The sequence below is a fragment of the Mobula birostris genome, chromosome 14 (assembly GCF_030028105.1).
Source record: "Mobula birostris isolate sMobBir1 chromosome 14, sMobBir1.hap1, whole genome shotgun sequence".
Lineage (NCBI taxonomy): Eukaryota > Metazoa > Chordata > Chondrichthyes > Myliobatiformes > Myliobatidae > Mobula > Mobula birostris.
Genome location: NC_092383.1, coordinates 36,366,142 through 36,390,278, shown reverse-complemented (window position 1 = coordinate 36,390,278; position 24,137 = coordinate 36,366,142). Strand labels below are relative to the sequence as shown.

General features: G+C 46.8%; 1 protein-coding gene across 5 annotated transcripts in view; it reads right to left on the bottom strand.

The window, feature by feature from the left end:
• lrrk1 (leucine-rich repeat kinase 1) overlaps positions 1-24,137 on the bottom strand; it is a 209,902-nt gene that overhangs the window by 21,174 nt on the left and 164,591 nt on the right. For 4 of the 5 annotated variants that reach the window (XM_072278376.1, XM_072278373.1, XM_072278374.1 and 1 more), the window contains 5 exons: positions 10,958-11,127; positions 8,287-8,484; positions 7,741-8,021; positions 4,421-4,615; positions 550-701 (listed from right to left, as the gene is read on the bottom strand). In XM_072278376.1, the coding sequence (XP_072134477.1) occupies positions 550-701; positions 4,421-4,615; positions 7,741-8,021; positions 8,287-8,484; positions 10,958-11,127 (996 nt within the window). The remainder of the gene's footprint in view (positions 1-549; positions 702-4,420; positions 4,616-7,740; positions 8,022-8,286; positions 8,485-10,957; positions 11,128-24,137) is intronic. The other variant, XM_072278375.1, reaches the window with a different exon arrangement.

Here is a 24,137-nt window from a genome sequence, read left to right as displayed (position 1 = left end):
TGTCTCTGACAGAGTGTCCCAAACTCAAGGAAGACACTGGCTTCAGACACCAGACCCTCTAGGCCCTCCTCCAAGTCAGCATCCTCCTCCTCTGGAAACGTACCGTCAGTCCTTCAGTGCCAATAGGTCCAAACCCTAGATCACCTTTCCCAACAGTGCAGTGGGAGGGCCTTCACTAGAAGGGCTGGGCTGCTTCAAGAAGGTGCTCACCAGCACCTTCTCAAGGACAATGTGTACTAATCAGGTCAACATCTCCCAAATTCCAAACATGAAAGAAACTTAAGGTTCACCACACACATCTATCAAACCCTCAGCACCAGCTCCAGTTATTGGCCTTTCTGTGTACAGGCTCAGACCCCACTCTTACTGCCGCATTCGCGTTACATATGAGTAGGTTCCAAGGTCTTTAGAAAGAGATCAGATATGTTTATCCCAAACTTAAAGTTACTCTGTTCAGAGTGCTTGGTATGCTTGTACATGTACCAGGTGAGAGTGTGGGGGATGGGTGGTAGGGAGGCTGGGAAAGGAACAAAACACTACAAGTTGTACCTCTTGCTTCCTTCTTCATCCCAGAAAATAACTGTGTGCTCAAGGTCTTGAGAAGGACAGAATAATTCTTGTTTGCCGCACTGCAAGGTATACATGAAGACTGGAAAGCTGGGATCCTGCATCAACCTGATGGCAGAGCTTGCTCCTGGCCGCTAAAGAGGGAGACAAGGGAAGCACAGTTCAGCAGAGTTTTCTTCCTTTTGAAGGCTGCTCGAGATAAAATTATAGTCACATTATAACCTGAGACTTGCACTGTGTTTATCATCTCCCCTTACTCTGGTGTTGCAGACTGAAGAATGGAGCTGTTCTAGCTTGCTAATCACCTGGAATCCCCAAATATTATTTTAAAAAACTGCAGATGCTGAACATATAAAGTAAAACCAGAAAGTGCTGAAAACAGTCAGCAGAACAGCCGTGGAGTGAGAAACTGGTAACATTTCAGACGGAAGATCCTCCAGCAGACTTGCTGTGTGATCCCAGCATTGTCTGTTCCTCCATTTCCATCTCTACTTAAAATCTTATTTCCTGCTTTGCAACTTCTTTCTTTAAATAGGAAAGAGATAGCGAGCTTAGTGACATGGTGTCATGGCAACAACTTTTCCCTCAATGTCAACGAAACAAAGAGGTAGTCATTGGCTCCAGAAAGAGAGGTGATGGACATGCTCCTAATTACATCAAAGGTGTTGAAGTTCAAGCTTCCAGGTGTGGACATCACCAATGGTCCAACCACGTTGATGTCAGGGCCCAAAAAGCTCATCAATGCCTCTACTTCCTCAGGAGGCTAAAGAAATTTGGCATGTCCTTGATGACCCTTATTAACTTTTATTGATATACCGTATTGTCCGGATGCATAACGGCTTGGAATGGCAACTGCTCTGCGTGTGACTGCAAGACGCTGCAGAGAGTTATGGACGTAGTCCAGCACATCACAGGAAGCAGCCTTCCCTCTAAGGCAGGGGTTCCCAACTATTTTTTTATGTCATGGACCTCTATCATGAACCAAGGGGTCCTTGGACCCCAGATTTACTGGGGCAGCCAGAAGTGTAGACAGAGTCCACAGACGACACTTCTTGTAGCCCCAGTAAAGCAGCCAGCATAATCAAAGACCCCACCCACTGTGGACATCTTCTCTTCTTCCCTCTCCCATTAAGCAGAAGATACAGAAGCCTGAAAGTGCGAACCACTAGGCTCAAGTACAGCTTCTATCTTCTAAGACTCTTGAACAGACTCTTGTATGATCAGATGGACTCTTGGCCTCACAATCCACCTCATTATCTTGCATTTTATCATTTACCTGCACCGCTCTTATCCCAGTAGCTTTTACACGTTATTCTGCATTGCTATTACTTTACCTTATTCTAGCTCAATGCACCATGTAATGATTTAATCTGTATGAATAGTATGCTAGGCAGGCTTTTCACTTTAACAGTACATGTGACAATAATGAACCAAAACCAATATTAATATCACATTTTCTGCTTCCCTGTTTAATTCTTCCTGTTCAAACCACATTACTTCAGACTGTCACCCTTCCTGACCTACTCTATAACTCTCCCCTTCCATAACCATCTGTTTCTTCTTGGTCCTTCTCGTCACCCTGGCCAACACGACCTTAACCAGTATCTATGCAATAAAACAGACTTCTACCCTCCTCTGTGAGGCCAGCCTTTCTTCTGCTGTCTTCCTCTATACTTCTCCCAGATTCCACCCACCTCGGTCACGGATGGGGCAAGCTAGGGGCAGGATGGAAAACGATCGCCAGGTTGGTTGGGAATGTTGGACTTGCTGGTGCAGGACAGGAGCAATGAAGCATTGTCCAAAAACTGAGGTAACCACCAGGCTGTGTGGGAAGTGGATCCGAGAAGCCTATGACTGGGAACTTATTAGAGTTGAAAGCAGTCTCACAGAGTGCTTTATTCTGATCTTCAGTCCAATGAACCACGCTGACCATCGGGCTACACTAATCCCATTTCATTTTACCCAGGTTCCCACCAACAACCTCAAGAGTTGGCCACCCATCAACGTCGACCCCTCACTCCCGTCCAACACTCGCCCACACACTAGGGACAACTTACAGCCAGTTAACCTACCAGCAGGCATGTCATTGGGATGTGCGGAGACACTGGAGCACTTGCACAGTTTCAGGGAGGAGATGGACACTCCACTCAGACAGCACCTGAGGTCAGGAATGAGCTCGGGGAGATGGAGCTACGAGGCGACGCCCTGCTGACTGTCCCACCTGGTGGCATGAGAACGGCTGACATTTTCATCACTGCTTTTTAGGGATATGAGTACCACTGGGAAGGGCAGCATTTATTGCCCATCTCTAAACGTTATTGATTGCTTGGCCACTTCAAAGGCAAGCACTGAGGTGGGGCTGGGTTACTGCTGGCCAACTGGGTAGGGAGAGCAAATTCCTCCGTGTAGGCCGTTAGTGAATCAGCTGAGAGAGAGAGAGAGGGAGAGAGGGAGAGGGGGAGAGGGGGAGAGGGGGAGAGGGGGAGAGGGGGAGAGGGGGAGAGGGGGAGAGGGGGAGAGGGGGAGAGGGGGAGAGGGGGAGAGGGGGAGAGGAGAGAGGGAGAGAGGGAGAGAGGGGAGAGAGGGAGAGGGAGAGAGAGAGAGAGAGAGAGAGAGAGAGAGAGAGAGAGAGAGAGAGAGAGAGAGAGAGAGAGAGAGAGAGAGAGAGAGAGAGAGAGAGAGAGAGAGTGTGTGTGTGTGTGTGTGTGGGGGAGGAGTTGTATTATAACACCTGCTGACCATTAATTCCAGAATATTAGTGAGGTTATGCTCACCTAATGCGGGTTTTGACCCAGGCAACTGTATTCTTACACTAGGCCTCCGAGTCACAAGACTCAGTTGTCCCACTACACTTATCCCTGGGTTCATCATGTTCTGGGTTTGTCTGACTGACAGGAGGTGCTGTATTATTCCATCGTCTCAGTCACCCCCTCACGGGGTGATTCCACTCGCCCTTTTACCAGCTGAGTTTCCACTTGCCCCTTTCAGCAGCACTCCAGTCCGCTCTAGTGTTAACTCCGTATTGCTACCCCTGAAAGTTTGCTGCTCATTTCCTGGCTGTTACCACCGACTCTATTTAAGGTTTTAATGGGTTTAGAGCAGCCAGGGCTCTGCCATGGGTCTTCCCTGAGCTTTTTGCCTTGGCTCTTGGCCAGAAAAACAGGAACTCAGCTGCATCTCCAGGCTCATTTCAGTAGTGCACAAGGAAGACAGGAGATGTTTCTCTGCATCAGAGTTGGACAGTCAGTGGTTTGTGCACTGATTTGGCATTTGAGCCCTTTCTTGTTGTTGTAGAGTATTTGCACTTTCTAAATCTCTTAGATTATTTTCTAAATGAAGGCAAGCTGTTTGTCCAGCACTTCTTGCCCCTTCACCTACCTGGCCTTGTCAATCTCCCATTTTCCTGGCATATCACTTTCTTTTCTGTCTCCTCACCACAGAATCTCTTTGCCCCAGTAAGGCAGCCAACATTGTAAAACGGCCCTCCCATTCCAGAGAGTTTCTCTTCTCCCCATCCCAGCAGGGAGAAGATACAAATGCCTGGAAGAACAGTGTGTACTACAGGCTTAAGGAGAGCTTCTATACCGCTGTTATTAGACTATTGTATGGACCTCTTGTACAACCCTTGATCCCACGGTCTATCATTGCCATGGTCTTGCACCTTATTATCTATCGGCACTGCAGTTTCTCTGTAACTGTAATACTTTATTTTGCTCTTTATTATTGTTTTTCCCTTGTACTACTCAGTGTACTGATGTGATGGAATAATTGATAAGGATGGTGTGCAAAATAAAGTTTTTTACTGTACTTCAGTATTTGTGACAATAATGAACCAATTTACCAATCTCTTTACCTTTTCGGGCTTGGTGTCCCAGCACTGATACATTAGATTCTGCATCCCGGGGAACTGCACCTCCTCCAGGGATCCCAGTAAAGGTCGGATTCCTTTGGACAGCTTTTTTGCAATCTGTGCCTGGTGGTGCCCAAGGATCGGCCGTTGTCCAGACAGCAACTCGTAAAGGACCATACCGTATGAAAACATGTCAACCTTAAAGAACCAAAGCACAGAACTATTGTGGCATCTGGAAGAGTCCATGTAGCAATCATTCATTCCCACTCTCCCTCAAACCGTCCTGCAAATTCTTTACTTTCAGAAACAGTTCTCCTAATTTGCATTAAAAAGCTCAGCTTCATGTTACGTTTTTTAGTGCCAGTCTCCTTTGTTCTACAATCTCTGGTTGGTGACTGCTGGGATGGAGAAGAGACAGGGTAGGCTATGCTTGTTTTCCTTGGAGCAGAGGAGTCTGAGGGAGGAACTGGACAGAAGTTTACAAAGTTATGACGAGCATAGATACAACAAACGCATTCAGTGGCCACTATGTTAGGTACACCAGCTTGTTAATGCAAGTATCGTATCAGCCAATTAAGTGGAGGCAACGCAATGCATGAAAGCATGCAGACATGGTCAAGGAGTTCAGTTGCTGTTCAGACCAAACATCAGAATAGGGCAGAAACGTGATCTAAATTACGTTGACTGTGGAATGATTGTTGGTGCTAGACAGGGTGGTTTGAGTATCTCAAAAACTGTTCATCTTTTGGGACTTCCCACGCATAACAGTCTCTAGAGTTTACAGAGAATAGCGAGAAACTAAAAACATCCAGTGGGTGGCATTTCTGTGCACGAAAATGCCTCGTTAATGAGAAACTTCAGAGAATGAGCAGACTGGTTCAAGCTGACACGGGGGTGACAGTAATTCAAATAACCATGCGTTACAACATTGGTGTGTAGAAGAGCATCTCTGAATCCACAACATGTTGAATCTTAAAATTGCTGGGCTACAGCGCAGAAGGCACGAACATACACTCACTGGCTGCTTTGTTGGATGCAGGAGGTACCTGGTAAAGGCGGCCACTGAGTGGAGTAGAAAACTATCGATTTGATTCTGGTTGTGTATTTTCTGCAAGGTCTCGTTTTTCTCTCTCCTCACTGTCTTGTATGATTCATGTGCAATAAACGATCTGCGTGTTATCTGTAGCGATGTGCCTGTGATGTTGCTGCAGGTTTGTCTTTGTACTCCTCCCCACTATGCTTGTACACTTGACTATAACCTCAACTTGACTTGAACTTTTCCCATAGCAAAGATGTCAAAAACCGGAGAACATGCGTTTAGGATAAGGAAGAGCATGTTTAGAAGGGATTGTACCTAGAGAATGGCTGAAATCTGTAAAGCACTGCCTCAGTGGTTGGTGATGGCAGGAACTCTCGCCATAGTTTAAATGTTTCCAAGACGTATGACCTCCACCCAGGGGGAACAATTTCTTTCCATCTACTCTCTCCACACCTTTTATGTTAAATGCTTCAAACATGTGTGAGTTGCTAAGTTAGCTGGTCACTGTAAATTGCCCCTTACACGCAGAAAAGAGTACTAGAATCTGGATGGGGTAGGTGGGAATATGGGGAAGAATTAAATGAGATACTGTAGGATTAATGTGGATGGGTTTTTCATGCTAGACGTCGAGTTGGTGGGCAAGGGACGCATTTCCAAGCTACTGTTTATAAGGCTCTGATTGTTACTGGAATTCTTTGCAGCTGTCCCCAGCTTCTCCAGACTACCCGTATAACTAAATTCCTTTCTTGGAATTATTTTGGAAAGTCTCTTCTGCACCCCTTTCCAAAAGCGGGCACAATAGTTGGGGCTGAACCAGTGCTTCATCAAAAGTTATGCTGACATTGAACAGCAAAATAAAACTACAGATGCTGAAAAAGTGGAAAATTCAGTAAAAATCAGGAAGCCAGGCAACATCTTTGCAGAGAGACATAAAGTTTCAGGCTGACGGCCTTCCATTACAATCGGAAACTGAACACACCATTACCAAGCACTAATGCCTTGTCCTTTCTCTTTAACTCTCTAAAGTTCCTCTCGCCTCCATGCATCCCTCCTTGATGGTTAAAAGTCTTCTCTGCAACCTGAATTATTCAGTGTGCCGGGGAACTTCTAGAGATTCAAGTGAAGGTGTTCCCAGTACCAATGAAGTGAAACCCATTTCTCCCAACAAAGTCCTTTGAACCATGCATTCCACTCTTTGATCCGAAGATCCCCTACCATTCTGAACACATCTCAGACATTAATCCAGAGATCGGGAGAGTGCCGGTGAAGTTTCACAGGGTGCCAAAGAGGACACGTGGAATTTGATGTGGTTTCAGGCGATTTTGTTGAGAGGTAGTTAGCTGATGAGAAGCACCTTAGGACCAATAACAGATCCTCCTCTCACTCCCAAAACGTCAATGTGAGAGCATGGAGATGTCATTGCAGGCCACTCCCTGCTTGTCATAGAGTGGAAAAGAATGGAAATCGGCCAGTCCTCCCAAGATTGGAGAAGATAGTCAGATGAACAATAGATTCAGAAAGCCCTGAATTGAAAGAGGGAGAATTCTTCACAGCTGGCCACTTGTGACTTGATTTCAGTGGATGGCAGGGTGGAAATCAGACAGAGGCTGGAGTAATGTGACTGGTGTGAAGGTGACTGAAAGGCTTATCATATGAGAAGTGTTTGATGGCTCTGGGCCTCTGCTCACTGGAATTGAGAAGAAAGAGAGGTGACTTCATTGAAACCTGTTGAATGTTGGAAGTCCTTGATAAGAGTGAACGGGGAGAGGATGTTTCCTTTGGTGCGGGACTCTAAGACCAGAGGACAAAGCCTCAGAATTGAGGGACGGCCTTTCAGAACAGAGGTGAGGAGGAAATTCTTTAGCCAGAGAGTGGTGAATCTGTGGCATTCGTTGCCACAGGCAGGCTGTGGAGGCCAAGTCATTGGGTATATTTAAGGCAGAGGTTGATAGGTTCTTCATTAGTCAGGGCATGGAGGGATATGAGGAAAAGGTAGGAGATTGGGCTGAGTGGGAGAATGGTTCAGCCAGAATGAAATGATGGAGCAGACTCGATGGGCCAAATGGCCTATTCTGCTCTTACATCTTATGGTCTTATGGTGAGGTTTTAGTGGTGGAAATGCAGGGTCGAGAAGAATGAAGCATCATTGTATAAAAAAAAGCTAAGACAACATATCCACAACCAGAGGACTTGACAATATGGATAGACATCACTAGAACTAGCATTGTATAATAAACTGCACAATTACCATATAATTGTTGGATAAGAAAATTCAGATTCACACCTTTTCGTCATAAACAATCCCTGGCATTATTTCTGGTGCTTGATATCCAGGAGTACCTTCTACCCCAAGGGCTCCCTCGTGGAATGACTGACGAGATACCCCATAATCAGACAGTTTCACATTCACTGGGCACGCCACGTCCAGGGACCAGACCAGAACATTGTCAGACTTCAGATCGCAGAAAATGATGTTCTTCCTGTGTAGGTAGGCCAACCCAAGTACGATTTGATAGGCTATTCTGTACGTCAGCATATGGCCCAGAGGTATAAAGGAGGTATCTGCTTGAAAGAGAACACATGTTTTACTGCCACACAATGTAAAGACCAATTCACTTCAAGCCTTCATTCATTCACAAGCTGATTGAACCCAAGTTATTATTCATAGGAAATAGCAATTTCACAATAAACCCAAAATTGCAATGAATTTTCCATTGGAACAGTACATTAAAGTTCACTCTAATTCCAAGTCCAAATCGACTTCTCATTCTCAATAATTTCTGCTAATACCACAACGCAATTCACTTTTAAGAGTTAAGTTTTCTGTTACCTTTAGAGTATTCAGTCAGCACCATGGTGAGACTGCCCAGTGGAGCCAGCTCCAAGGCAAAGCAGAGAGGGTGAATGCTGAGGCCCACCAACGCCACAATGCACGGGTGCTGCAGGGAATGAAGTATGCTGGTTTCCTGCCGGAACTCGGAGAAATTCCGCAGTGCTTCCATCGCTTCCAAGTGCCTAAACATTGAATCTAAAGTGAAAGGTGGAAAGTCAGTCTCTGATTAAAACTGGCAACAGCAACCACGGGCATCGCCAAACATTTAGGTTGGTGCTTAAACAGCAGAATTAGTTGCTGATACTAGGGAATGAGGAGAATATGCCAATACCTGTTTCTCTACATTACACACCAAATTGGGCTTAACTCTGTTTATATTTTCTAAATGCCTCATTACTGATCCATTACAATAGATTCCAGCATTTGCTGCCACTGATATCAGCCTAATCATCAATTATTCCTAGTTTTCTCTCCCTCTCCTCTTTCCCCCGGTTCTACAGTTTTGGGAGAAGATAAACAAGTGCGTCCAACATCTATACAACCCTGCTTTGCAAAACCTTTCTGATACCAGGCCTTGGGGGTGTTTTGGTGAATAAGTTGTTTAGCATGCTGGCTTGCATCAATCAGGGCATGAAATTGAGGAGTTGGGACATTATGTTGCAGCTATTAAAGTTACTTAGCCAGCTGGTGGTGCAGTGGCATCTGCACCGGACTTTGAGGCGAGTGGCCCTGGGTTCGAATCTGGCTGACTCCTTGCACACTTTCCATCCACGCTGGGTCAAGCGTTGGGCTGGCAACTCGGCCTCGTAAAAAACAGATAAATGCTAAAGATTGCCGCCCGATGTGCCACAAGGCACGGAGAGGAACGGCAGCAATTTACGTTACTGGTGAGGCTGCACTTGGAGTAATGTGTAGAGTTCTGATTGCCTTGTTAGAGGACAGACTGGCGAGCGCACAGAAGCCATTTGCAAAGGTACTGCCTGGAGTAGAGATTCTGAGTTATGGGGAGAGGTTGGGCTTGCTGGATCTATATTCTTTGGACCATAGGAGAATGAGGGTGACCTCATAGAAGTACAGATTAGAACAGATTAGATGGCTGGCCATAGTCTTTTCCCCAGGATTCGGGAATCGAAATTGAGAGGCACAGATACAAGATAAGAGGAGAGAGATTAAACTTCTTTCCACAGAGGATAGTGAGTATCCCTGGAATGAGCCTCCAGAGGACTTGTTGAGATGGGTACAAAAGGCAGTTGGATTGGAACATGGACGGGAGGGGCTTGGTGGGTTATCGGTTGAACAAAGACAACTGAGACAAGCAGGCAGGATGCTGTGGTCAGCATGAACTAGATGGGCTGAAGGGCCTGTTTCCAAGCAGTATTACTCCATGACTCTAAAAAAAATCTTGGCACCATTAATTTTTCCAACACCATTTTTGAGTTACAGCTGACTTTTATCTCTGGAGACACTCGAGACTTCCTGCTCTCCATCGTTTCCTGATTTTTGTATCTTCTCCATGGAATTAGACATTTCTTTCTTTAACAGGAGAAAATCTGCAGCCACTGGAAATCCAGAGCAACACACACAAAATGCTGAAGGAACTCAGGAGGACAAGCAGCATCTCTGGAAATGAATAAACAGTCAACGTTTCAGAGCGAGACCCTTCTTCAGGGTTAGAGAAGGGTCTTGACCTGAAACAATGACTGTTTATTCATTTCCAGAGATGCTGCCTGACCTGCTGAGTTCCTCTGGGATTTTGTGTGTGTTGTTAGATATTTCTTGAAGTTCTCTGCCTTTCCCTCATACAAATATCCCATCACAGTGTGTAAGGGACCCACATTAGCACTTGTTACTCTTTCCGTTTTTTCACAAGGAGCTTTTATAATCTGTTTTCTGTTTCTCACTAGATCGCTTTGTATTTGAATTTCCCTTTCCTCAGTATCTTGATGTTGCTCTGCCAAGTTCTGAAACTTTACTAATCCTCAGGATGCTACTTGTTTGGTAATATTATAAGTCCCTTTCTTTGATCTAATACTACCTTTAATATTTCTTGTCAGCTGTGGAAGGATTACTTTCCTGTCGTGTTTTTGTGCCTTTACGGGATATGTATGTCTGTAACCTATGTATTAATTCTTTGACTTTTACAATCAACATGATAAAAATGGTTTCTTTTTATATACTGCTTACTATTATTCCTTGATGTGGCTAAGTGTGTCCATTTTTATTACTGCTGAAGATAAGTTTAGTAATTTTAATGAAGATGTTGAGAACTCCACCTGTGATTTTAAATGACCAGAAGTGACTTTATAAAACCATACTGAAGTTTCTAATAGTTTAATTAGAGTATATCGGTCCACTTTGTGGGACTTAATCTTGTGAAATTCTTCTAAAACACATCTACAACTAAATACTATCTGAACTGCCTTTTTGAATCAGTTGAACATCCTGATGCTTCTCCTGGGTGAGCACCCAGCTTGATGGCCAAACTGAACTATGAACAGAGGTGAGAGAATGTGGAAAGCATTAACTAGAAATGATTTGGCGCATAACTGTTCTAGCTTTTAGAATCATAATCTTTTCCTCTGGTTCGCCAATCACACTGACATAAATAAGTAAAAACTCAATACCTGGGAGCACATTCATTAGGAAGACTTTTTAACAAAGTATTTACCCTTGCGTAGGTTACTTGATTGTGCTTGAGAACTTTTGAAGTGAAACTTTTTGACTGCTATGGGCAGATTTCTGTACTTTGCTTTGTATACGGTGGTACCACTACCTCCTTGTCCCAGGACATGGTCTGTACCTTCACTTTGTTCCAAGTAGTTCACGTCCAGAAACAACCTGTTAAACAGTATTAGGCATGGTTACAAAAAAAAACATTGCAGAAAACTGCTTATACTTCAAACACACAACGGGGTACAAGATGCCATCTAGTTATATTGTGTTAGCGTTGAAGGGTCGATCAGTTTGAATTACAGAATAGTTACAGGACAGGACAGAAAGAGAACCGCCTGGTGCAACTGCACCACTTCTACCCCTGGACCTTTCTTTGTAATCTTGAGAATTGTTTCCCACGACAGATTCATCCAATTCCTTCCAAGTCTACCATGGAATCTGCCTCCAGCACATCTCCATGCAGTTCAAAACACACACTGTGCAAAATCAGTTTTCTTCATGACAACACATGAACATATATTAGATCTATTCTTTAGATTCAACTTTTTAATTAGACATATTCTACTGATCTTTTAACCTCTAATCAAAGACACTATATGTCATCTTCAAAAAGTCCAAAGTAAATTTATTATCAAAATACATATATGTCAACATACACAACCCCGAGATTCATTTTCTTCTGCATATTCAATAATCCACAATAACCTTAACTGAATTAATAAAAAATCACACCAACTTTGGAGTTCCACCAGTGTGCAAAAGACAACAAAATGCAAATACAAAAAGAGAGAAATAATAAATTAATGAGCAATAAATATCGAGAACATCAGATGAAGAGTCCTTGAAAGTGAGTCCATTGGTTGTGGGAACATTTCAATGTTCCCACAAGTGAAGTTGAGTGGTTATCCCCCTTTGCTTCAGAGCCTGATGGTTGAGGGCTAATAACTGTCCCTGAACCTGCTGGTGTGAGGCCTGAGGCTCTTGTATTTTCTTCATGCTTACTTAAATGCTGGCATTTATAGCGAGAGGATTTGAGTACAGGAGCAGGGAGGTACTACTGCAGTTGTACAAGGCCTTGGTGAGACCGCACCTGGAGTATTGTGTGCAGTTTTGGTCCCCTAATCTGAGGAAAGACATCCTTGCCATAGAGGGAGTACAGAGAAGGTTCACCAGATTGATTCCTGGGATGGCAGGACTTTCATATGAAGAAAGAATGGATGAACTGGGCTTGTACTCGTTGGAATTTAGAAGATTGAGGGGGGATCTGATTGAAACGTATAAGATCCTAAAGGGATTGGACAGGCTAGATGCAGGAAGATTGTTCCCGATGTTGGGGAAGTCCAAAACGAGGGGTCACAGTTTGAGGATAGAGGGGAAGCCTTTTAGGACCGAGATTAGGAAAAACTTCTTCACACAGAGAGTGGTGAATCTGTGGAATTCTCTGCCACAGGAAACAGTTGAGGCCAGTTCATTGGCTATATTTAAGAGGGAGTTAGATATGGCCCTTGTGGCTACGGGGGTCAGGGGGTATGGAGGGAAGGCTGGGGCGGTGTTCTGAGTTGGATGATCAGCCATGATCATAATAAATGGCGGTGCAGGCTCGAAGGGCCGAATGGCCTACTCCTGCACCTATTTTCTATGTTTCTATGTTTCCTGAAGGCAGCAGTGAGAACAGAGTGTGTTCTGGATGGTAGGGGACCCTGATGATAGGGCTCCCCCACCACCCCGCCACAATGGCTCGTGTAGGTGTGCTCAATAGTGTGGAGAGCTTTACCCATGATGGACGGGCCGTATCCGCTACGTTTTGGAAGATTTTCCATTCAAGGGCATTGGTGTTTCCATACCAGGCCGTGATGCAACCAGTCAGTATACTCTCCACCACATACCGATAGAAGTTTGTCACAGTTTTAGACATCATGCCAAATCTTCGCTAATTCCTAAGGAGATGGAGGTGCTGATGTGCTTTCTTCATAATTACACTCACAAGTCCTCTGAAATGATAACACTGAGGAATTTAAGGTTGCTGACCCTCCCTACCTCTGATCCTCAGATGAGGACTGGCACATGGACCTCTGGTTTCCTTCTCCTGAAGTCAATAATCAACTCCTTGGTCTTGCTGACATTGAGTAAAAGGTTATGGCACAACTCAGTAAGATTTTCAATCTCCCTGCAATAAGGTGATTCATCACCACCACTGATTCAGCCAACAACAGCGGTGTTATTAGTAAACTTGGAAACTGCATCAGAGCTGTGCTTAGCCCCACTGTCATGGCATAGCGAGTAGATCAGGGCTCTAAGCACACAGCCTTGTGGTGCATCTGTACTGATGGAGATTGCGGAGGATCTGACTGGGGTCTACAAGTGTGGAAATTGAGGATTCAACTGCACAAGGAGGTATGGAGACCAAACAACACAGCTACGCTGATGGCTTGTCCCGTCTTCCACTACTGGCAACTGAAGAATCAAAGACTTCATACTGTGACCCAGCAGAAGTGTCCCACACCACGTTGGTGCTCCAGTTGCAGGTAACAAATTTCAGAATACAAAGGGAAACAAGGAATGACCTGGCATTCCTAAGTCCCGAAGTCTATGAAACCACCTTGCAAGGATGACCGGCTCATGGTAACCCCGAGTTTCCAGAGTTCTCAGTAAGACGAGACCAACTGTTGGGTATGTCAAAGAACGCTGTTGTGTGGATCACGTGTTGTGGTTCCCTCTAACCTGTGCACCAGGGGGTTAGAGAATCTGCTTAAAGGACAGCTGGGTACAGTCGAGATGAAGAGTCTTGCCCGGAGCTACGTGTGGCGGCCAGGAATAGATAAACAGATTGAAGACTTAGCCAAAAACTGTTTGGGATGCCAAAAAGTTCAAATGCACCCCCAGAGGAACTGTTACACCTTTGGGAGTAGCTGTAATCATCATAGCAAAGAGTACATGTTGACTTTGCTGGGCCATTCATGGACTCCATGTTTCTGATTGCTGCGGATGCTCATTCGAAGTGGCTGGAGGTTTTACCAATGAAGTCAATCACATCAGTGAAGACTGTCTCCGCTCTGAGGACGACCTTCACCAGAAATGGCTTACCAGAACAAATTGTGAGTGACAACGGACCACAACACATGTCAGAAGAATTCAGACTGTCCATGAAGAAAAATGGCATCAGACATTTCAACAGACCACAACACACGTCAGAAGAATTATGAAGAAAAATGGCATCAGACATTTCAAGTCAGCTCCTCATCACTCAGCAATGAATGGGTTAGCTGAGAGGTTTATCTAAACATTCACGAAGTGCATGAAAATGATGGACAAGGAGGACATTTCTCTACAGCACAAGGTGGACAATTTCCTTTTTGTGTATTGAAACTTGTTTATGCGATGACAAATCAAACACCTGCAATGTTGTTCATGAGCAGGAATCAGATCTCACATGGACCTCCTGAAACCAGATCTATGGAGGGAAGTGCAGAATAAACAGTTCAGCCAGTCGTCAAGTGAATCAGCAAGGATCTTCAAGATTGGACAGGAAGACCCAGCGCGTGATTGTCAAGAAGACAAGTGGCCACCCAGTAGGATAGCTACAAGAACTGGACCACCGATGTACATAGTAGATGTTGGAGATCAGACATGGAGATGTCACGTGGACCAGATACTGGATGCTCAACCGAAGGACACACCTGAGTTGCCTGCATTCAACAAGATGGACACACTACAGCCACTAGACTTGCCTCTCAGTGATGATCATGTCACTGACGGCAACATGATATGGGAAACTGAAAACGTTGTCTTAGAAAAGACGCCTACCAAACCCGATGCCACTCCACGGCTCAGAGGCGTAACGAGAACATTATCATTGACAAGACGCCTACCAAACCCCATGCCACTCCACAGGCTCAGAGGCGTAACGAGAACATTATCATTGACAAGACGCCTGCCAAACCTGACGTCACTTCACGGATCTGGAGGCACTATCCTGAAAGAAACGGAGCGCCACCCAAAAGACAGAACCTTTAGAACTGTGAAGTTGTTATGGACTGTTATTGTGAAAGCATGTTTAGTTGGAACATGGGTTTATGGAAGGGAGATTGAATGTTTTGCACATATACAGTTTTATATTGCATTAATCTAAAGAGGGAAGATGTATAACGTATGGATCGATTTATTTTAGAGCAATGACCACACTCCTCAGCACTACATATTGATCTGTTGTCTGTGTATGCACTGTTACCTACACATGTGCAGAGACATTTTCTCATTGCAATGCGAATACACCTGTTAAAGCCATCTCCTGTGTGTATGCTTTTATTTAATTGATATGTAGGTGTGCACCCAACAGGCACAATAGGTAGAACTCCCATACCCTCACACTTTCCCTATGGTCCTGAAGTTAATCTCACTCCCTCATGTTTTTCCTATTAGATTACAAGGATGTAGTCTCCTTCAGCCCTTTCCACAGCAAACGACCTCAGATGCAGCTGAAATCCCTCATTGTGGAATGATTCCAGGAAATTTTTTACACCTTCCTGAAAGTACATTAAACGATATCAGAAACAAACCAAGTTTGTGGCCTGACCAGCATTTTGTAAAGGGTCCTGGTTCAGATGTCCCTCCCTGGTCATTGCAAGGCTGGCCAGTTTGGTGCTGACTAAAGTTCTAGAAATAATAACCAGGGGAAAAAATGATGGGTTTTTCGGGAAGGCAATCATTATTTGTAAATGGCAGGTCTTGCCTGAGTACCCTAAGTGAATATTTTGATGAAATTACAAAGAAGATATATGAAAGAATTACAATGATCCTTCATAAAGGTTTTAAGGAAATGTTTGACAAAGCACTACAGGTAAAAGACTACAGAAACAAACTGAACCTCATGGATAAGATACATCACTGGCTAAAGACGCAAGCTCCCCCATGAGGATTACAACCTTGTCGTGGTTTGGAGGTTTGCATGCCTCAATGACCTGGAGAACTATTTTGCCTGCTGTCAGGACCTCATGCTTGGATCTTGGGAGGGTCACCCTTGCCAAACAGGTCAAAGGGTAAAGGCCAGACTAAGAGTGATCCACAGGTCTATCAGACTCGGGGGTTCAGCTGATGGCTAACTACCCTGACCGGTTAAGTAAATTGTTATGGAAACAGCAGTGATGTATCCTTCTATATCTCTGTGTCATGGTGTGGACAGACAGAGACAGAGGATCTTCACTGCCACCCAGTTGCTTTAATAGTAAATGAATAAAAGGCATACATTGTGGGAAATTATTAGATTTTTTGTGATAAGACTGCTGAATGGATCCGGACCCGGATCTGGGCCGTACCCTCCAAATATCCGGACCTGCCTCTCGGTTTTTTTGCACTACCTTACTTTCAATTTTTCTATTTTCTATTTATGATCTATAATTTAAATTTTTAATATTTACTATCAATTTGTAATCCAGGGAGCGGGAAGCGCAGAATCAAATATCGCTGTGATGATTGTACGTTCTAGTATCAATTGTTTGGTGACAATAAAGTATAAAGTATAAATGTTCCTTTTTTGGACTGACGGATGACCAATACTGCTTCTATGGGCCAGAGTTGGGACCACTGATTATTTTTTTCTGATGTGTATGTTTGTGATTTTGATATTGGAATACAGAAAGGAATTTGAAGATTTGCTGAAGATAGTAAATTGGTGGCTGCAAAAAGTGAGGGTGACACAAGATTAGTTTGGACAAGCTGGGGGAATTCTGAGAAGTAATGAATGTTGAGGAGATCTGCTGGAGGTGTGCAAAATTTAAAATGGCTCAGATAAGGTGGACAAAAAGAAATTTTGTTCTTATTGGTGACAATATAAAGAGAAGGAGCAGATTAAAGGCTTCGGGAAAGAGGGGTAGGATGTGGGGCATCAGTACTTTTACTTAATGCCGTGTGTGGTGATAATTTGGCCTCACTGCCTGCAGGGGTGGTAGAAGCCAAGATGATTACAAAAGAATTTCCAATTTCAGACTAACAATAAAGAGGAATAAATTCTGAGGGCAAGAGGGACCAAATAGGAACAGAACTAAATGAATTGCTCGACAGAGAGACTATAATGGATGTAGTGGACTCCTTCTGCATCCAAAGGGTTTTAAAAAATTAGCCAGCTAGACATTCTGTACACGAACATACAGGTCTCTCTGATCCCACAGCCTTTTGGAATCTATAATTTAGTCTTCAATGGGACTTTCTAGATGTGACTGCGTTCGCGCCTGTTTTGTCGGCTATTAATGTTTGGCAAAAGCAGTATTTCTGGTTATTTAAAAAAATGTTTAGCCAAAATCACTGACATTAAGTTTCTATACTACATTACAACTGAAGTGGAAGTGACAGTACCGATACTGGTAGAATGCAAATCTGGTTTCCCCAGGCTTCTACTTCAAAGTTGCTCGTCGGGCCACCGGCTGGTCTACTTCAGTAACTGTCCACAAGTAAATCGGATTGATCATTTGAAGCAACACACACAAAATGCGGGAGGAACTCAGCAGGTCAGGCAGCATCTATGGAAATGAATGCAGAGTCGACGCTTTGGGCCAAGACCCTTTATCAGGACTGAAAAGAAAGGTGGAAGACGCCAGAATAAAAATGGTGGGGCAGGGGAAGGAGGTTAGCTGGAAAGTGATTGATGAAGCCAGGGAAAGATCTTCCCCCTTCCTTCTCAGTCCTGAAGGAGGAGCTCAGCCTGAAACATCAACTGCTTATTCATTTCCATAGATGCCGTCTGACCTGCTGAGTTCCTCCAGCATTTTGTGTGTCTGTGTTACTTTGCATTTCCAGCATCTGCAGACTTCCTTGTGTTTATGATCATTTGAAAGCCAGGTCTTGTAGCTAAACATATGGTTGACATGCAGTACCATGCTTTGCCTGTGCTGTATCGTTCTATGAGAATACAGAATATAGCACAGGCTATTGTTGTGTCTGTCCCCTGCATGTGGTTCTACAATCCCCGAGCTGTCCCTGTGTCTGTCCCCTGCATGTGGTTCTACAATCCCCTAGCTGTCCCTGTGTCTGTCCCCTGCATGTGGTTCTACAATCCCCTAGCTGTCCCTGTGTCTGTCTCCTGTATGTGGTTCTACAATCCCCTAGCTGTCCCTGTGTCTGTCCCCTGTATGTGGTTCTACAATCCCCTAGCTGTCCCTGTGTCTGTCCCCTGCATGAGGTTCTACAATCCCCTAACTGTCCCTGTGTCTGTCCCCTGCATGTGGTTCTACAATCCCCTAGCTGTCCCTGTGTCTGTCCCCTGCATGTGGTTCTACAATCCCCTAGCTGTCCCTGTGTCTGTCCCCTGCATGTGGTTCTACAATCCCCTAGCTGTCCCTGTGTCTGTCCCCTGCATGTGGTTCTACAATCCCCTAGCTGTCCCTGTGTCTGTCCCCTGCATGTGGTTCTACAATCCCCTAGCTGTCCCTGTGTCTGTCCCCTGCATGTGGTTCTACAATCCCCTAGCTGTCCCTGTGTCTGTCCCCTGCATGTGGTTCTACAATCCCCTAACTGTCCCTGTGTCTGTCCCCTGCATGTGGTTCTACAATCCCCTAGCTGTCCCTGTGTCTGTCCCCTGCATGTGGTTCTACAATCCCCTAGCTGTCCCTGTGTCTGTCCCCTGCATGTGGTTCTACAATCCCCTAGCTGTCCCTGTGTCTGTCCCCTGCATGTGGTTCTACAATCCCCTAACTGTCCCTGTGTCTGTCCCCTGTATGTGGTTCTACAATCCCCTAACTGTCCCTGTGTCTGTCCCCTGCATGTGGTTCTACAATCCCCTAGCTGTCCCTGTGTCTGTCCCCTGCATGTGGTTCTACAATCCCCTAGCTGTCCCTGTGTCTGTCTCTTGTATGTGGTTCTACAATCCCCTAGCTGTCCCTGTGTCTGTCCCCTGTATGTGGTTCTACAATCCCCTAGCTGTCCCTGTGTCTGTCCCCTGCATGTGGTTCTACAATCCCCTAGCTGTCCCTGTGTCTGTCCCCTGCATGTGGTTCTACAATCCCCTAGCTGTCCCTGTGTCTGTCCCCTGCATGTGGTTCTACAATCCCCTAACTGTCCCTGTGTCTGTCCCCTGCATGTGGTTCTACACCTAACTGTCCCTGTGTCTGTCCCCTGCATGTGGTTCTACAATCCCCGAGCTGTCCCTGTGTCTGTCCCCTGCATGTGGTTCTACAATCCCCTAACTGTCCCTGTGTCTGTCCCCTGCATGTGGTTCTACAATCCCCTAGCTGTCCCTGTGTCTGTCCCCTGCATGTGGTTCTACAATCCCCAAGCTGTCCCTGTGTCTGTCCCCTGCATGTGGTTCTACAATCCCCTAACTGTCCCTGTGTCTGTCCCCTGCATGTGGTTCTACACCTAACTGTCCCTGTGTCTGTCCCCTGCATGTGGTTCTACAATCCCCGAGCTGTCCCTGTGTCTGTCCCCTGCATGTGGTTCTACAATCCCCTAGCTGTCCCTGTGTCTGACCCCTGCATGTGGTTCTACAATCCCCTAGCTGTCCCTGTGTCTGTCCCCTGCATGTGGTTCTACACCTAACTGTCCCTGTGTCTGTCCCCTGCATGTGGTTCTACAATCCCCGAGCTGTCCCTGTGTCTGTCCCCTGCATGTGGTTCTACAATCCCCTAGCTGTCCCTGTGTCTGTCCCCTGTATGTGGTTCTACAATCCCCTAGCTGTCCCTGTGTCTGTCCCCTGCATGTGGTTCTACAATCCCCTAGCTGTCCCTGTGTCTGTCCCCTGCATGTGGTTCTACAATCCCCCAGCTGTCCCTGTGTCTGTCCCCTGCATGTGGTTCTACAATCCCCTAGCTGTCCCTGTGTCTGTCCCCTGCATGTGGTTCTACAATCCCCTAACTGTCCCTGTGTCTGTCCCCTGCATGTGGTTCTACAATCCCCTAGCTGTCCCTGTGTCTGTCCCCTGCATGTGGTTCTACAATCCCCTAGCTGTCCCTGTGTCTGTCCCCTGCATGTGGTTCTACAATCCCCTAGCTGTCCCTGTGTCTGTCCCCTGCATGTGGTTCTACAATCCCCTAACTGTCCCTGTGTCTGTCCCCTGCATGTGGTTCTACAATCCCCTAGCTGTCCCTGTGTCTGTCCCCTGCATGTGGTTCTACAATCCCCAAGCTGTCCCTGTGTCTGTCCCCTGCATGTGGTTCTACAATCCCCTAACTGTCCCTGTGTCTGTCCCCTGCATGTGGTTCTACACCTAACTGTCCCTGTGTCTGTCCCCTGCATGTGGTTCTACAATCCCCGAGCTGTCCCTGTGTCTGTCCCCTGCATGTGGTTCTACAATCCCCTAGCTGTCCCTGTGTCTGACCCCTGCATGTGGTTCTACAATCCCCTAGCTGTCCCTGTGTCTGTCCCCTGCATGTGGTTCTACACCTAACTGTCCCTGTGTCTGTCCCCTGCATGTGGTTCTACAATCCCCGAGCTGTCCCTGTGTCTGTCCCCTGCATGTGGTTCTACAATCCCCTAGCTGTCCCTGTGTCTGTCCCCTGTATGTGGTTCTACAATCCCCTAGCTGTCCCTGTGCCTGTCCCCTGCATGTGGTTCTACAATCCCCTAGCTGTCCCTGTGTCTGTCCCCTGCATGTGGTTCTACAATCCCCTAGCTGTCCCTGTGTCTGTCCCCTGCATGTGGTTCTACAATCCCCTAGCTGTCCCTGTGTCTGTCCCCTGCATGTGGTTCTACAATCCCCTAACTGTTCCTGTGTCTGTCCCCTGCATGTGGTTCTACAATCCCCTAGCTGTCCCTGTGTCTGTCCCCTGCATGTGGTTCTACAATCCCCTAGCTGTCCCTGTGTCTGTCCCCTGCATGTGGTTCTACAATCCCCTAGCTGTCCCTGTGTCTGTCCCCTGCATGTGGTTCTACAATCCCCTAGCTGTCCCTGTGTCTGTCTCCTGTATGTGGTTCTACAATCCCCTAGCTGTCCCTGTGTCTGTCCCCTGCATGTGGTTCTAGAATCCCCTAACTGTCCCTGTGTCTGTCTCTTGTATGTGGTTCTACAATCCCCTAGCTGTCCCTGTGTCTGTCCCCTGCATGTGGTTCTACAATCCCCTAGCTGTCCCTGTGTCTGTCTCCTGCATGTGGTTCTACAATCCCCTAGCTGTCCCTGTGTCTGTCCCCTGCATGTGGTTCTACAATCCCCTAACTGTCCCTGTGTCTGTCTCTTGTATGTGGTTCTACAATCCCCTAGCTGTCCCTGTGTCTGTCCCCTGCATGTGGTTCTACAATCCCCTAGCTGTCCCTGTGTCTGTCCCCTGCATGTGGTTCTACAATCCCCTAACTGTCCCCGTGTCTGTCTCTTGTATGTGGTTCTACAATCCCCTAGCTGTCCCTGTGTATGTCCCCTGCATGTGGTTCTACAATCCCCTAACTGTCCCTGTGTCTGTCCCCTGCATGTGGTTCTACAATCCCCTAGCTGTCCCTGTGTCTGTCTCCTGCATGTGGTTCTACAATCCCCTAGCTGTCCCTGTGTCTGTCCCCTGCATGTGGTTCTACAATCCCCTAACTGTCCCTGTGTCTGTCTCTTGTATGTGGTTCTACAATCCCCTAGCTGTCCCTGTGTCTGTCCCCTGCATGTGGTTCTACAATCCCCTAGCTGTCCCTGTGTCTGTCCCCTGCATGTGGTTCTACACCTAACTGTCCCTGTGTCTGTCTCTTGTATGTGGTTCTACAATCCCCTAGCTGTCCCTGTGTCTGTCCCCTGCATGTGGTTCTACAATCCCCTAGCTGTCCCTGTGTCTGTCCCCTGCATGTGGTTCTACAATCCCCTAGCTGTCCCTGTGTCTGTCCCCTGCATGTGGTTCTACAATCCCCTAACTGTCCCTGTGTCTGTCCCCTGCATGTGGTTCTACAATCCCCTAGCTGTCCCTGTGTCTGTCCCCTGCATGTGGTTCTACAATCCCCTAGCTGTCCCTGTGTCTGTCCCCTGCATGTGGTTCTACAATCCCCTAGCTGTCCCTTTGTCTGTCCCCTGCATGTGGTTCTACAATCCCCTAGCTGTCCCTGTGTCTGTCCCCTGCATGTGGTTCTACAATCCCCTAGCTGTCCCTGTGTCTGTCCCCTGCATGTGGTTCTACAATCCCCTAGCTGTCCCTGTGTCTGTCCCCTGCATGTGGTTCTACAATCCCCTAGCTGTCCCTGTGTCTGTCCCCTGCATGTGGTTCTACAATCCCCTAGCTGTCCCTGTGTCTGTCCCCTGCATGTGGTTCTACAATCCCCTAGCTGTCCCTGTGTCTGTCCCCTGCATGTGGTTCTACAATCCCCTAGCTGTCCCTGTGTCTGTCCCCTGCATGTGGTTCTACAATCCCCTAGCTGTCCCTGTGTCTGTCCCCTGCATGTGGTTCTACAATCCCCTAACTGTCCCTGTGTCTGTCTCTTGTATGTGGTTCTACAATCCCCTAGCTGTCCCTGTGTCTGTCCCCTGTATGTGGTTCTACAATCCCCTAGCTGTCCCTGTGTCTGTCCCCTGCATGTGGTTCTACAATCCCCTAGCTGTCCCTGTGTCTGTCCCCTGCATGTGGTTCTACAATCCCCTAGCTGTCCCTGTGTCTGTCCCCTGCATGTGGTTCTACAATCCCCTAACTGTCCCTGTGTCTGACCCCTGCATGTGGTTCTACAATCCCCTAGCTGTCCCTGTGTCTGTCCCCTGCATGTGGTTCTACAATCCCCTAGCTGTCCCCGTGTCTGTCCCCTGTATGTGGTTCTACAATCCCCTAGCTGTCCCTGTGTCTGTCCCCTGCATGTGGTTCTACAATCCCCTAACTGTCCCTGTGTCTGTCCCCTGTATGTGGTTCTACAATCCCCTAACTGTCCCTGTGTCTGTCCCCTGCATGTGGTTCTACAATCCCCTAACTGTCCCTGTGTCTGTCTCTTGTATGTGGTTCTACAATCCCCTAGCTGTCCCTGTGTCTGTCTCTTGTATGTGGTTCTACAATCCCCTAACTGTCCCTGTGTCTGTCCCCTGCATGTGGTTCTACAATCCCCTAGCTGTCCCTGTGTCTGTCCCCTGCATGTGGTTCTACAATCCCCTAGCTGTCCCTGTGTCTGTCCCCTGCATGTGGTTCTACAATCCCCTAGCTGTCCCTGTGTCTGTCCCCTGCATGTGGTTCTACAATCCCCTAACTGTCCCTATGTCTGTCCCCTGCATGTGGTTCTACAATCCCCTAGCTGTCCCTGTGTCTGACCCCTGCATGTGGTTCTACAATCCCCTAGCTGTCCCTGTGTCTGTCCCCTGCATGTGGTTCTACAATCCCCTAGCTGTCCCTGTGTCTGTCCCCTGCATGTGGTTCTACAATCCCCTAGCTGTCCCTGTGTCTGTCCCCTGCATGTGGTTCTACAATCCCCTAACTGTCCCTGTGTCTGTCTCTTGTATGTGGTTCTACAATCCCCTAACTGTCCCTGTGTCTGTCCCCTGCATGTGGTTCTACAATCCCCTAGCTGTCCCTGTGTCTGTCCCCTGCATGTGGTTCTACAATCCCCTAACTGTCCCTGTGTCTGTCCCCTGCATGTGGTTCTACAATCCCCTAGCTGTCCCTGTGTCTGTCCCCTGCATGTGGTTCTACAATCCCCTAACTGTCCCTGTGTCTGTCCCCTGCATGTGGTTCTACAATCCCCTAACTGTCCCTGTGTCTGTCTCTTGTATGTGGTTCTACAATCCCCTAGCTGTCCCTGTGTCTGTCCCCTGCATGTGGTTCTACAATCCCCTAACTGTCCCTGTGTCTGTCCCCTGCATGTGGTTCTACAATCCCCTAGCTGTCCCTGTGTCTGTCCCCTGCATGTGGTTCTACAATCCCCTAACTGTCCCTGTGTCTGTCTCTTGTATGTGGTTCTACAATCCCCTAGCTGTCCCTGTGTCTGTCCCCTGCCTGTGGTTCTACAATCCCCTAACTGTCCCTGTGTCTGTCCCCTGCATGTGGTTCTACAATCCCCTAGCTGTCCCTGTGTCTGTCCCCTGCATGTGGTTCTACACCTAACTGTCCCTGTGTCTGTCTCTTGTATGTGGTTCTCCAATCCCCTAACTGTCCCTGTGTCTGTCCCCTGCATGTGGTTCTACAATCCCCTAGCTGTCCCTGTGTCTGACCCCTGCATGTGGTTCTACAATCCCCTAGCTGTCCCTGTGTCTGTCCCCTGCATGTGGTTCTACAATCCCCTAGCTGTCCCTGTGTCTGTCCCCTGCATGTGGT